The sequence below is a fragment of the Pistacia vera genome, unplaced genomic scaffold, assembly GCF_008641045.1.
Source record: "Pistacia vera cultivar Batoury unplaced genomic scaffold, PisVer_v2 Contig562, whole genome shotgun sequence".
Classification (NCBI taxonomy): Eukaryota; Viridiplantae; Streptophyta; class Magnoliopsida; order Sapindales; family Anacardiaceae; genus Pistacia; species Pistacia vera.
The window spans coordinates 137,665-152,052 of record NW_022196404.1 but is presented as its reverse complement, the minus strand read 5'-3'; the positions used below and the strand labels follow the sequence as shown (position 1 = coordinate 152,052).

The 14,388-nt window shown below is 38.0% G+C and overlaps 1 protein-coding gene and 1 pseudogene across 1 annotated transcript; both read left to right on the top strand.

Moving 5' to 3' along the window:
- Nucleotides 1-1,990: 1,990 nt before the first annotated feature.
- Nucleotides 1,991-8,468, top strand: LOC116108349 (annotated as a pseudogene).
- Nucleotides 8,469-10,830: 2,362 nt separating this feature from the next.
- LOC116108346 (cytochrome P450 87A3-like) lies at nt 10,831-13,576 on the top strand. Its single transcript, XM_031394596.1, has 9 exons — nt 10,831-11,203; nt 11,292-11,616; nt 11,715-11,864; nt 11,937-12,185; nt 12,279-12,368; nt 12,481-12,559; nt 12,652-12,758; nt 12,865-12,992; nt 13,124-13,576. The coding sequence occupies exons 1-9, from the start codon at nt 11,001-11,003 to the stop codon at nt 13,215-13,217; spliced, it is 1,425 nt and encodes a 474-aa protein (XP_031250456.1). The 5' UTR covers nt 10,831-11,000; the 3' UTR covers nt 13,218-13,576.
- Nucleotides 13,577-14,388: the final 812 nt, after the last annotated feature.

Genomic DNA, 14,388 nt, shown 5'->3' with positions numbered 1-14,388 from the left:
ATAAAAATATCATTGGGCTTAAAAAAGTTTATAATTTTTTATCTAAACCGGTTTAAAGGTCCCCAAAAAGGCAGAAAAGGCCCAAATTTATTATAATTTTTTTACATAAATTTACAAAAAAATTATGTTTCATATTTTTCATTCACACCCCTAAATTAACTAAAATATATTTAAATGTCTAAAATTTTAAAACACCCATCAATCCCTAAAATGATGAAAACATTGTATCTCTACCCCTCTATACCGCTATAGTGTCGTTGTCGGCATTAAAGTGATGATTTTGGTCAATTTTCTCACCAAAATCGACTGGATTCATCACTTAATCATTTCCCAAATATTTTCCTAGCCTTGATAACCCCCAATTTGGTTGATTTTTACTGATTTTCACAACCTATTTTCATTCTTCACCACATGCGATAGCCATTTCCGGCACGTATTCGCTGTCCTTGACCTTCCCTGACGCCATCATCTTCGTCCCCTCAGCCCCCTCTCCAAAACCCCTCACTTACCTGATCCCAGTCGCCCGCTAGTCACCGTCTACCTTTGGTCCTCATAAGAAAGATGAGGTAATTTAGTTATATTATGAATTGAAAAAGATTTAGTTTTTAAACTTGAATATAAAAATTTAATTAATGTTTTTGCATCTCAAAATATAAGAAAAATAAATTTAAAATAATTTTTTAATATATATTTATATTATTAAAAGAGCTCAAAGTACCTAGGTGACAAATATTCTTGAGAGGGCCAAAGCCCCTCACTTTCATTTAGGTTAAGGAACTTTTCTGTTTTACATAAATTTTAACCATTGAACTCAATTGAAAACATGACACAGCAGAACCTCAAATTCCTCATCACCAATCACCATCCTCTCCAAGCTCCTCTGCTGGTTCATCACAGCCCCAACACTTCCACCTTGAATCTTCATTTTCACTCCCGAGACTCTGGAAGAGGTTTAGATGGACCTTAGCTTTTCTCATACTTTCTTACAATGTTTCTGATTATCAAAATCGAGCTACTCAATACGAATTCTTAGGGAAAGTTTATCCGAAATGAGAACTATGCTCTTCAAGGTTTCTACTTTTCTTTCCCTTGTTCAGTAATTTTACTGAATTCAAGTAAATCAAGAGCCTCTGCGCATGACTATCAAACAATGTTAAAGAGTTGAAACTGGGAATTGAAACAGGATTTTTAGGTGGAGGTGGATTTATACAGGATTGTCACTGTTCACATAGAATTCCAACTATAGTTAGCTCGGCTCTTGTAATCAGAAACATTGCAAGACAATAAGAGAAACGTTAACATCCATCCACACGTCTTCCACCGTCTTAGGCTGTGATAGAAACAAAGTGAATACTGTTAGACTTTTTGCACGATGGTCCTACACTTTTAATATAATTACATTATGGTCCTACACTTTTATGCTGATGTGGATTGATGTGGTCATACAGTTGTGTCTCTTCTCTTGGGTAGTTGTCTTTGATGGAAAGACAACTGCATATAAAAAGGAGACTTTATAGGTCCCCATTAGACTCAATTTTTCCTTTTGATTCTAAAAAAACCATCACTCTGAAATTGTAGTCAGTGGAAGACTCTGTATTTTGAAGGAGCAAGAAGATTAAACAACAATTGCTATGGCTGGAGGTTTGTCATTTACTTCCGCATATATTCCATGGAGATTTTATGATGAAATTGATTGTATTGTCAACTTTTATATGAATATTGGAATATGAATGTATTTTTACAAATACGTCTTCCGCCGTCGTAGGCCATGGTCGAAACCATCGAAATGAATATGGTTGACATGGGTTAGGGGTTGTGATAGTGTGATTAACCAGAAGAGGAGGACGGCCTGACGTTACAGTCCATAAAAGGACTCAAAGAGGAAGAGGAAGGGGAAGGTGATAAAGAATTTGGTTGAGCCGCAAGATCTCAACTCTATTTTATATGCCTAAATTTTTTTTTACTAAAAATCAATATAAACTCCAAATATATATCATAATTCCCATCATATCCCTTACACAAAATTATAAGAAAAATACGAAAAAGTATTTTCACCACAACTCTGCTCAATTCACTTACCCATATTTCCCTCACTCAAAACAACACACAAGGATTCGTACTCCCGGACCGAAATGTCTCGGCGATTGCTCCACCTCCTTAAAAACCTCACCACAACTCGATCCATCACCTACATGCCCCGACCCGGAGACGGCGCTCCTCAACCCATGACTTTAATCCCTGGCGACGGGATCAGACCATTAGTAACGGAAGCCGTGGAACAAGTAATGGATGCTATGCACGCACCGATGTCCTTTGAGAAGTATGAGGTGCACGGCGACATGAATCGAGTGCCGGAACACGTGATAGAGTCCATAAAGAAGAATAAGGTGTGCTTAAAAGGCGGGCTAAGGACTCCGATGGGCGGGGGTGTGAGTTCGTTGAACGTAAAGTTGAGGAAAGAGCTGGACTTGTGCGCGTCATTGGTAAATTGTTATAACTTGCCTGGATTGCCGACACATCATCAGAATGTGGATATTGTTGTGATTAGGGAGTATACTGAAGGGGGAGTACGCGGGACTCGAGCACGGGATGGTTCCTAGTGTTTGGGGCAATTTTTTGCGAAGTGTTCGGGTTTTTTACAACAGGTAGAGGCGCTTGCCGACCATGATTTAGAATCCCTTTATTCTGAAACAGAGGAACAAACCCCTGCAATGGTTTTTGCTGTGGATCTATTGATCGTCCCCACAATGGACGACAATTCATCTGATGACTACTCCAGTGGTAGTTCTCTCCACTTTGGTTATTTCCCTATGAATCTCTCAGTCCAAGTCCCCATGGTTGAACTCACCTTGTACCTTTACTCCAAATATGACCGGCCCATCAAAGTTATGGCCCTGTTTGATACTAGTGCTACTTCAACTATCTTGAATCCTAATGTACTACCTACACCATTTTGGCGCCCTCACATTCGTTGGTTTACTGCTGCAAATGGAGAACACTTCTCCACTACTCTTATCAGTAAACCCATCCATATCCAATTCTTTCCTAACCTTATCCTTACTCACGAATGTCTTGGTTCACACCATCCTGGAAAAGATATGGTTGTTGGCTGGGATCTTTTGAACCAACTCCTGAAAGCCAAATTCACCTTTACTCCCTAAGGCCTAAAACATAAGTCTTACTTTCAACCCTACAAACAACCCCACAATTACTTTACTACCCTACCAGCCACTGTCCTTGAAACAGAGTTTACCAAACAATTGGTCACTGAATGCTCTGCTCAATCCCATACTGATTTCCTCACTAAATGTTCCAATCCTTTGTGGCTGAATCCAGAATTCTTTGTCAGCCTTCCTTTAAAAAAAATGAGGATATCAATCCCACCAAGGCTACTCATCTTGGCATGAACCCTGAACATTTAGCCTTGGCCCAACAAGAATTAGCCTAACTTTAATAGGAAAAATTGATCGAACCCACTCAATCTCCCTGGGCTTGTCAAGCCTTCTATGTCAACAAACGAGCTGAGCAAGTCAGAGGAAAACTTCGCCTGGTTACTAATTATAAACCATGAAATTTGTTCCTTGCAGATATCAAGTTTCCTCTTCCTCAAAAGGAGTTCCTCTTTGGATACCTTACCAATGCCAGGGTATTTTCTAAGTTTGATCTTATAGCTGGATTTTGGCAGCTTGGCCTCAACCCTACAGATCGAGAAAAAATAGGGTTTTGTATCCCAAACCTCCACTACCATTGGACAATCCTTCCTTTTGGGCTCAAAACGGCTCCATCCATCTTTCAAAAAGCCATGATCCGCATTTTCCAACCCATCCTAAAACAAGCCCTTGTATACATTGATGATATCCTTCTTTATTCTCCTGACCACTCCAGTCACATTGCTCTTCTACACCAATTTTACTCCCTCCGCAGAAAATACGGAGTCATGTTGTCTGAAAAGAAAATGGTCCTTAACACAACAGAAATTGACTTTCTTGGCATGCATATAGCCAATGGCCAATACCAACTTCAACCTCACATTGGCCAAGAACTCCTTCGGTTCCCAGACTTACACATCTCTCTCAAAGAAGCAGACTCGGCATTGTCAATTATATGGCCCCGTTTATCAAAAAATTATCCCCTTTGGTGTGCCCTTTTCACACCATGCTAAAAAAGGATCCACCTCCCTGGAGCACTTCCCAGACTAATTCTGTCAAAAAGTTGAAGGAAATAGCACTTAAATTGCCTCCTCTCCAAATCCCTTCTAATGGCAAACGCATCCTCTAGACTGATGCAGTGACTCTCATTGGTCCGCCATTCTCCTAGAAAACTTAGACGGGATCCGAAAAATTTGTGGATACAAAAGTGGCCACTTCAAACCCAGTGAAGAGCATTATCACTCCACCTACAAGGAGATCCTTGCAGTCTGACGTGGTATCGAAAAGTTTGAATTCCACTTAGTCAGCCATCACTTTCTGGTTGAGATGGACATGTCATCATTTCCTCGCATGCTTGACTTTAAACAGAAAGAAATTCCAGACAGCCAACAGCTTCGATGGGCTCAGTGGTTTTCCCACTATCAATTTGATGTCAAACACATCAAAGGCAAACACAACACTCTTGCCGACCTGCTCTCCCGGCCCAAAAAACACAAGCAACACTTCCACATTCAGCCCATTACCCAACCACCAACCATCCATGTTCTTTGTATGATGGACGCTTTTTCGGACCAACCTCCTAAGATTCCTGCACTCCTCGAATCCAACAACCTCAACCAACAACTTCCTACCCTTACCTAACAATACCAAACCCAAACCATTCATGCCACAGGATTACAAACACTTGGTGGCTTACATTACCATCCTGATTACCCTTTCCTCATGCTCTTCCAGATCAGTGAAGACACCATTTTCACCACCCATCTTTTATACTTGCTCTGGTGCTTACTATACAAGTACATCATTGCTATTGAATTTCCCATCTGTTACATGGTGGCATACTTCCAATCCTATGTTCCTTACCAAAATACAGCTAGTTTCCCGGACTACCTGTTCTCCTTGAATGGTTCCATCCTCTATCCCATTGGAAATCCCTCTTCCAAACAAAAGAAACTCTTTGTGCCAAAATCAACCTCCAGTGTCCCTACATTATTTATACCTTTGAACAAACCCCTTATGTCACCACTAAACTCACCCATATTGGCACCACCAAAGAATATGATGTTCATCCTTTTCCCTTCAATTAGACTGGCCCTTTCACCTCACTCAGATTAAACACTTCCAAACCCATATGTGCCATATCAATACATATATTCCCCCCTCTCTTTGGCCCAGACATGACCCAATAGAACCCCCATGGGATACCCTTCCACATCCCTATTGCCAAAACCTTCTTCAGGCCGTCGACCAACATGCAAACACTAGCGGCACATCATCCTCTCGGCCTAGGCCCAAAGTCAAAGACACTGTTCCTGTTCAGCAATATACCCAACTTGTTAATCACAGCCCACCTCAAACCTTGTACCCCCTAGACTACAATTCCAACCTTATTGTTACTATTCCTGGAATTCAGACTGGAGACTCCGATCTTGACACGGTCTTAAATGATCCCGCATATATTCAGTTTCAAGACCAATTCCAAGACTCCCATAATCCATACTCTCTAAACCTGAATTGGTGGAAAACACTTGGGTATACGCATAACCCAGTGGATTCAGAAGAAGATCCGGATAGAACAGAATCCTCTTCAGATGACGTCAGCTAAATGACCTCAGGACTCACAGATTTATCACACATGTCCATTTACTGTTTTGTCGGCTGCATCCTGACCTTCCATGTGTTGCTTTAGATTTTGTTGTCTCTTATCTCAATGTAATATGTGTCACTTGTAAAATGCATGTAAGGCGCCCCTCTTCGCTATAAAAAGGGGCTCCCTTTCGCTTAGAAGGCAGATCAGATCAGTTCATAAATAAAATTTCTCCCCTCTTTCTACAATGTCTCTCTCTAGCTAAATCCCTCTCTGCATTAGTTTTGCTAAGAAACACACTGGCTAAAGTTCCCTTCCTTCACAGAAGTTTCTTTTCTTAATAGGCTCTCAGTTCGGCTCTGCCGCGGTTGCCTACTAGGTTTAGAATATTTTTGTGATCTTGGATGCGGCAACTGTTATGCTTCATGCCTCTTGGAGAAGATTGATACACGGTGCCCTTTTGCGGTTTAGGGTGATTTTTGGAGCTTTGGCCTCCTCTCTGATCCTTTAGAGGCCCGCGACTCACCAGCCCGTGTTGCGGGCGCCACTGTAGCAGTCCTGTTCATCCATCCCATACAACTTTTAAGGATATTTAGGCTGGAAACCAATAACCGCCTTAAAAACTGTTTGGCAGTACTTGGCGGTCTCTGGTATAACAACAGGTAAAGGGATTCTAAATCATGGTCGGCAAGGGCCTTGGGGCAATTAGTTTAGTTTAATATTTGTTTTTTTAATTATATTAGTATCAGTTCAGCTGCTCGATGTCTTGAGATTATAAAAAAATTATTAAAAAAAGAACTATTCTTTTGATTGACACATGGAAAGGGGAATTTTATTTTACTGTATCTCAATTCTGGTAAGAGTGTGTTGTGAGAAGGGAAATTAGTGTTCTATTGGCAGGGATTTGCTATATTGCTTGCCAAGTGGTGTTGCTAGGTCAGTGCCATTTTCTTGGCCCTATTAAATAATATTAGTGTTGGGTACTACTGTTAGTGAATTCTGGAGATGTTACCGAGTGTGCTGCAGAAATGGAAATCTGAAATGTTCTATTGTTAGGGATTTGCTATTTTGCTTGCCAATTAATGTTTTCAATTTGTTTTTGGTCAACTGGCTTTGTAACATTACTTGTGTTATCCACCAATGCTGTAGTAATGTATTTAGACGTGATTCAGGAGTTTTCTGATGTTTTGGGAATAGTTGGGCCTGCTTTTAGTTGAATATTTTAATTGTTGTGGTAGCATTTCTGTTTCTTTCTCATTCGGCTCTTCTTCTTCTAGGTGATGACAAAGTTCTGCTCAGAACGTATTGCAAAATATGCATTTGAGTACGCCTATTTAAACAACAGGAAAAAGGTGACAGCTGTTCACAAAGCCAACATTATGAAGCTTGCTGATGGCTTGTTCTTGGAATCTTGTCGGGAAGTCGCAACGAAGTATCCCAGTATCAAGTATAATGAAGTTATTGTTGATAATTGCTGTATGCAACTTGTTTCAAAGCCTGAGCAATTTGATGTAATGGTATGTCACTTCCAAAGATTGATATAGATTAGTTCAGTCTTTCTTATGACAGTTTGCTGTTAATGCTAAATTTTGTTGTGTTTTGGATGGCATGGTCATTAATTAAATAATTGAATGAGTATAATCAGCTCGGCTAATTGTTAAGGACTATTCTTCCTTTTTGGTACATTTTAGCAATGGCACCTCTATGATTGAATTGGCATGTGAGACAATGCTGATATATAGAGATGCAACTTTGGTCTAAGACTAACTCTTGATGCTTTGTAGATCTTAACATGAAAATTGTGACATTTAAGCTTGACATATTGACTGAAATTGTATCACAGAGACCTACACAACGTTGAGAGTCTTTTTTTATTTGATTTTTTGACCAGTTGATGGTTTAGCTCATATCCAAGTGTTGGTTAGCCAGTTTGGCGTTGACTTTTTCTAGCTTTCTAGCAACCTAACTTATGGAGGCTGTTTTGTATTTGTAGGTGACCCCAAATCTTTATGGCAACTTAGTGGCAAATACAGCAGCTGGTATTGCTGGAGGCACTGGCGTCATGCCTGGAGGTAAAAATCACTCTGATCGATAAGTTCTAATGCTTTTTAAACTGTTTCCTGTATGCTCTGTTGAGCTGTGATATTTAGATATTATTTTATGGTAATTAATGACTAAGCTATTTCATTGATGAATATACTCAAGAAGGAACGACCTAGGCAAAACTGTTTTGGTGCTGCATCGATTCCTCCGAAAGTGATTCTTGTGTCAGTTATGAGTCATTCTCATCAAGTGTTTGGTGACTACAGGTAATGTGGGAGCTGATCATGCTGTTTTTGAGCAAGGTGCTTCAGCAGGAAATGTGGGAAATGAAGAAGTACTGGAACAGAAGAAGGCAAATCCTGTGGCTCTGCTTCTTTCATCAGCCATGATGCTGAGGCACTTGCAGTTTCCTTCATTTGCTGATCGACTTGAGTGTAAAACGTGTAATATCCACTGGAAAATGCATGACCAAAGATCTCGGTGGACACAGCACTACTCAAGAGGTCGTCAATACTGTCATTTCTAATCTGGAATGATCACCTTGTAATGTTCGATCTACATTGTAGTCATCAATTCAAATTTTAGAATCTTACCCAAGTCATTATTTCATGCTTTGAATTTTTTTTAGTTCTTTGAATGACCAGTTTTGAATAATACGAGTTGATCTCACTTATCAGGAAATGTATAATGAAAAACAACAATAGACACTGACATTTTTATACCGAAATCTTGTACCAGCCTACGTGTCCCGTGATTCACACCAGCAAACCAGACAAGTTTTACGTTATTAAATTTTTTTCTAGTGAACGGTTGTTCATCGAATATAGACGGTTGTTCACTTACATGGACTCCCGTTCATATTATATGGACGGGGTCTATTTACTACGGATTGACGTTCCCATTTAAAGGACGTCCGTCCATCAATAAAATAGAATAAAAAATATAAACAAAATTAAGAGACAGCCATCCATAACTTGGGGACGACCGTCCCAAAAAATGGACGAGTGTCCACATATAATACACACCTGTCTAATATTTTAATAATAAAATTTTATTAAACAAAATTAATGGACGGGCGAACGCCTGTCCATTAACAATGCTTTTAAAAAATAAAAAAAAATTTGGACGCTAATCTACAAAGAATAGACGTCTGTCTAAAAAATTTTAAAAGAAAAATAACGGATGGGTGTCCACATAAAATGGACACCCGTCCATATATACTTAAAGAAGCTTCCCTCAACTTCTTTGATTTGGACGCCTGCCCATACTAAGCATTTTTCTTTGCAAAACGTATGCAAGCATGAGATCAGGTTCATGAACTACATAAAAGCACCAATCAAAGTTGTGTAAGATGAAAAAGCAGGCCTGAATTTGAGTGTTGTTTGTTGAAAATGTTAGAGCAACTTTAGTTGTTGAAACAGTCTTCTTCAAGAATGACTCTTTACAGGTTTGGGAATACTTCCATGGAAAAAAAAAAGCCAAGAAGCAGGTGCCATGAAAATAAAGTAAAAAGCAGGTGCTACTAAATAGAGAAATGGACGGGCGTCGATAAAAGAGGACGCAAGTCCAATACTTTTTTTTTTTTAATTTAAACCATGAATGGGCGTTCATCTAATAAGAACGCCCATCCATTCAGTAGGGACGCCCATCCATATATTATGGATGGGCGTCCATGGTTTTTGTTTTCAATTTTTTTAGTTTAAATTATGGATGGACGTCCATTATAGGTGGACGACTGTCCATATAATATGGACGGTTGTCCGCTTAAAATGAACGACCAATATTTACATTATGGACGGACGTCCCTTATTTGTGGGCACCCGTCCAAAATTCAGGGATGGCCGTCCATAACTGATAAATGGGAGTCCCTAATTTTTTTTTAAATTTTTTAAAACCATTAATAATGGACGGGCATCCTTTAAATAGAGAGTCCCATCCATAGTAAATGGACTCCCGTCCATATAATATGGACCGGAGTCTATAGTAAGTGAACTGCCGTCCATAGTTGGTGAACGGCCGTTCACTGGAAAAAAAATTAATAACGTGAAACGTGTCTAGTTTGCTGGTGTGAATCACAGAGCACTTAGGCCAGTACAAGATTTCGGTGTAAAAATACCGATGTCCGTAGCATTATTGAATGAAAAATCTTTGAGCATACTTGTCATAATTCTTGTATTATGATGCAATATTTTTTTTATCAGTTTCTTATAAAACAGGATCTCACTATTACTAATCAACACTTTATTCTGATGAAGCACCCATTCACATTTGTTCATAAGAAACTTTAGAAGACACGAAAAGTTAGCCAATTGTGATTCACACTTAATTTTTTAATCTTGAGATCTTATTCTTTGGCCGTCAATTTAGGGTAGGGATCTTGACTACTTCGTGCCAAAGTTAAAGTTTCCATGTATTTCGGTGGAGCAATCAGACAAATGTGGGGTAGTAAATGTTTCATTTGTCCATTTTTCGGTGCCTTAGTCAATAAATAAAGTTATAGAAATCTCTCCACCCTGGAAAATAGATCCACGATGACTGAAACTTGCCCTTTATGGCTGAAAGCTAGTCTTTACAGTTCATAATCATTTTGATACGTGGGGATTTGACAGAAAATTGTCCATCCACTTTTATGATGTCTGATTTGTGTCGTGATAAAGTGGGGATGACAACACATCATCCCATTCACATTTGTTTCATATGGGATGCCATTCACACTTATGGAACACAAGAAAAATAATTTTACAGCAGCTACTGTACAAAATTATGTGAACTTCTTAAGCTTGATCTTAGGAAATGTTACAATAAATCAGTTTGAAAGTATCCAAAATTTCAGGCCTCCCATAATCTCTAGAAAGAAAATAGCATCATGGATATTTTGGTGCCATCTGTGTTAAGATTGAGAAGTGATAGGATATTCCTAGTAGTCAATTGCAAGGAGGCTGGTCACTAAACATTCAGCTTTATGTCCAAAGATATTAGCTTTACTCAATTTAATCTGCTTTCTTGGTTGTTACTGTTGGCTCTTCTCTATTTTCAACTCTTTATTTTATCTTATTCATGTTGACTCCTCCTGTGTTGTTCCTATATAAAAAGCTTCATTTACATGCCTAGTTCCTGGCAAGGTTATTTCTTGTTTCCTGAACTTTTCAAAGTGCGTTTATCACACACATTGTTCTCTTCTGTAAAGATTATAAGTTTATGCAAATAGAGTTTAGTTAGTAATGTTGTGGTCTATTGCATTGTGTGTTATAGCATTGGTTATCATATGCTTAACTCATTTTATATTAAAGTGGAGAAATCCCAAGTGCAATGAAGTTCTTCCTCCAGGATCAATGGGGCTTCCTTTCATTGGAGAGACTATACAGTTAATTATCCCCAGTCATTCCTTGGATGTTCCACAATTTATCAAGGAGAGAGTGCAGAGGTATTGTTACTAATATGTAAATTTACATGAAAATATTGTTTATCAAACATTTTAGATGGGGGACTATAACCTTTCTATGATGTTTCAGATATGGTCCAATATTTCGAACTAATGTGGCTGGTCGAGACATGGTTGTGTCTGCTGATCCTGAATTTAACCACTTCATTCTTCTGCAAGAAGGAAAGTTGGTTGAAGCTTGGTATTTGGACTTATTTGCTAAGGTTTTCAAGCAAGGGGAGAATAAAGCAGACAGGGCCTCCATTCACAAGTACACTCGAAAGATATCTTTGAATCACTTTGGTGTTGAGAGCCTCAAAGGAAAGCTGCTTCCTAAGATTGAGGAAATGGTTCATAAAACCCTTAGCAGTTGGTCAAGCCAAGAATGCATAGAAGTGAAATATGCTACTTCAGTTGTAAGTTTCAAGCTCACTTGCTATGTTAATATGGTTGCAATTTTGCACAAGATGTGTCTGTAAAATAGGAGCCTCATAAATTACTTTGATGATACCAGATGACTCTTGATTTTGGTGCCAAGCAGCTCTTTAGTTACGATAATGAAAAATCACCAATGAACTTCTGTGATAAATTCATTAATTTCTCACGAGGTCTTATGTCCTTTCCCTTGAATATCCCTGGAACTGCATACTACAAATGTTTAAAGGTAATTCCCATCCTAAGTTCATTAAGTATCTTTTTTAAGCATAATCATTCTAATCTCTTGATAATTATTCAGGAGTATAAAAAGACATTTGAAATTTTGGCCAATGTGGTCCAAGAGAGACGAGCTTCACCTGATAGGCAACATGGTGACGTCCTTGATCATGTTATTGAAGACATGAATGTTGAGAAATTTTTAACAGAGGATGTTGTTGTTCAGCTTATGTTTGGACTTCTCTTTGTTAATTTTGATTCACTTTCATCAACATTAACATTAGTTTTCAAGTTACTTTCAGAGAATCCTTTGGTGTTAGAGGAACTGACAGTAAGTAAACCTTTATAGCAGATTTACAGAAATTTGGAAATACATACAAATAATTACTTTACATACTTGTTGCATCTGTGGTTTATTTATCAGGCTGAGAATGAAGCTATTCTAAGAAGGCGAGAAAAATCAGATTCCCCAATCACATGGGAAGAATATAAGTCAATGACTTTTACCCTTCATGTCAGTGCCATAGCTTTAACTTGGTCTATTCATGTGTCTTTTCCTAGAGAAACGAAAAATTCTTATGCAAATTTCTCTATTTACTAACTTTCTTCTCTATGAGAAATAACAGGTAGTAAATGAGACGCTTAGATTAGGAAGTGATGCACCAGGGTTCTTGCGAAGAGCACGGCAAGATATTCAAGTGAATGGTAAACTCAAACCAAAGATGAAACTTATCACCATGTTTAATTTTGATTGAGAAGTATGACATAAAAAGAAAATATGGATTATTTCTTCACAGGCTATACAATTCCAGCTGGTTGGGCGATTATGGTTGCCGCTTCAGCTCTACAATTAAATCCTGACACATACGAGGACCCTCTTGCATTCAATCCATCGCGTTGGATGGTAAAATATTTTATTCTGATCAACAGCCAAAAATAAACCATTAGCAATAACTGTTGTGCAATTAGATTGACACTTTTTTTCATCTGCCTTTCATAAACAAAATTAGGACCTTAAAGCAAATGTTATAGCAAAGAATTTCATGCCTTTTGGTGGAGGCATGAAGCAATGTGCAGGTGCTGAATATAGCAGGGTGTTGTTGGTCATCTTTCTCCATGTCTTAGTCACCAAGTATAGGTAATATATAAAATATCAGCTCAACATGCTTTTTTTTTATTTATTTATTTTGAAAATCACTTAGCACACACATGGGATATTCTGAATAGTTGAACAAGCTTTATAAATATATTATTTTTCTCTTTATATAGGTGGACAAAGATCAAGGGAGGAAACATTGTTCGGAATCCTATTTTACAATTTAAAGACGGCATTCACATTAAGATCTCAGAAAAGCATGGTTGAAGATTGTTGCAGCATTTGTAAGAGATGCAGTAGCCTCAAGAATCATCCTATTTTGTGGTTTATACAGTCAAGGTTGGTGTGTTGAACTGTTGATGCTAAATATTTTAGAGGTTTTCCAAGCATCAAAATGGCAACTTATCAAAATACTAGTTCAATAGTGTGTTTACTGGTTAGCTAAATAACCTGTAAAACTGAAATGTGGACCTCAAAGTAATTTGCACCTTGTAAGATACAATCTGAGAAATGTATTATGATTGAGTAGTGTCTAATAGAAGCTTTCCATGACTATTCCAAGTCTAAAAATACCACTTGTAATCTAGTTCATAAGCAGAAGAAAGACTGAATTTTCTATACAGTAAGACACATTATCTTGCACAGTTTAACCAGAGAAAAACAAAAAATCGCCTGTTTGCCATAAACTTTTGGACAAATATCTCCATGAAGATCTTAGTTACGATAATGCATTTGACTTATTAATGGAAGAAATAAAAAAGCATGTGGGGTTGGAGTATCTTATAGGTGGATCATAAATATTTCTTTTCATGTACTCTTACAATTACTTACCGCAAACCTCTCCACCAGCTTCCAGTTTGTCTTTCAGTAAAACTATGGTGGGAAAGAAGTGCTTTTGGGCCATAATCGCTATTGAAAACTTCTAACAAACACAATAATAACGAACAAATCTTAGGAAAAAACAACCAGAATGCTACCACCTCCAGCTTGCAGTTTGTTCTGTCATCGATATTTTATTTATACAAATATTATATCATCCTCCAACTATTCAACTAGTATGATGCAATATAACTTCATATACCAAAAATTTCTCATTCGGTGTGCTACCCTTTTTCCAAATCTGACAAGACTATACTTTGTCTTACTATGAGTTGGCAAAATTCAACACTAAATGTCCCTGTTCGTCAGGACCGAGTTTTGAGTATATCAAACTCTTCAAATTTGTCAATTTATGATGAAAAATGCGAGAGAAAATTGCCCAGAAACATTGTATGACTAGAAAACTAGTCATTTCGATGGATGATTAGATTGTTAACCTGTTAGATCAAGCCTACTAACTGGCCATATTGAAGCAGGTGCACAATTATTGGAGGTATTTAATCAATCCAACAGTCACATTGGAAATCAGAACTTTGTTTAATTAAGATTAATATAAAGT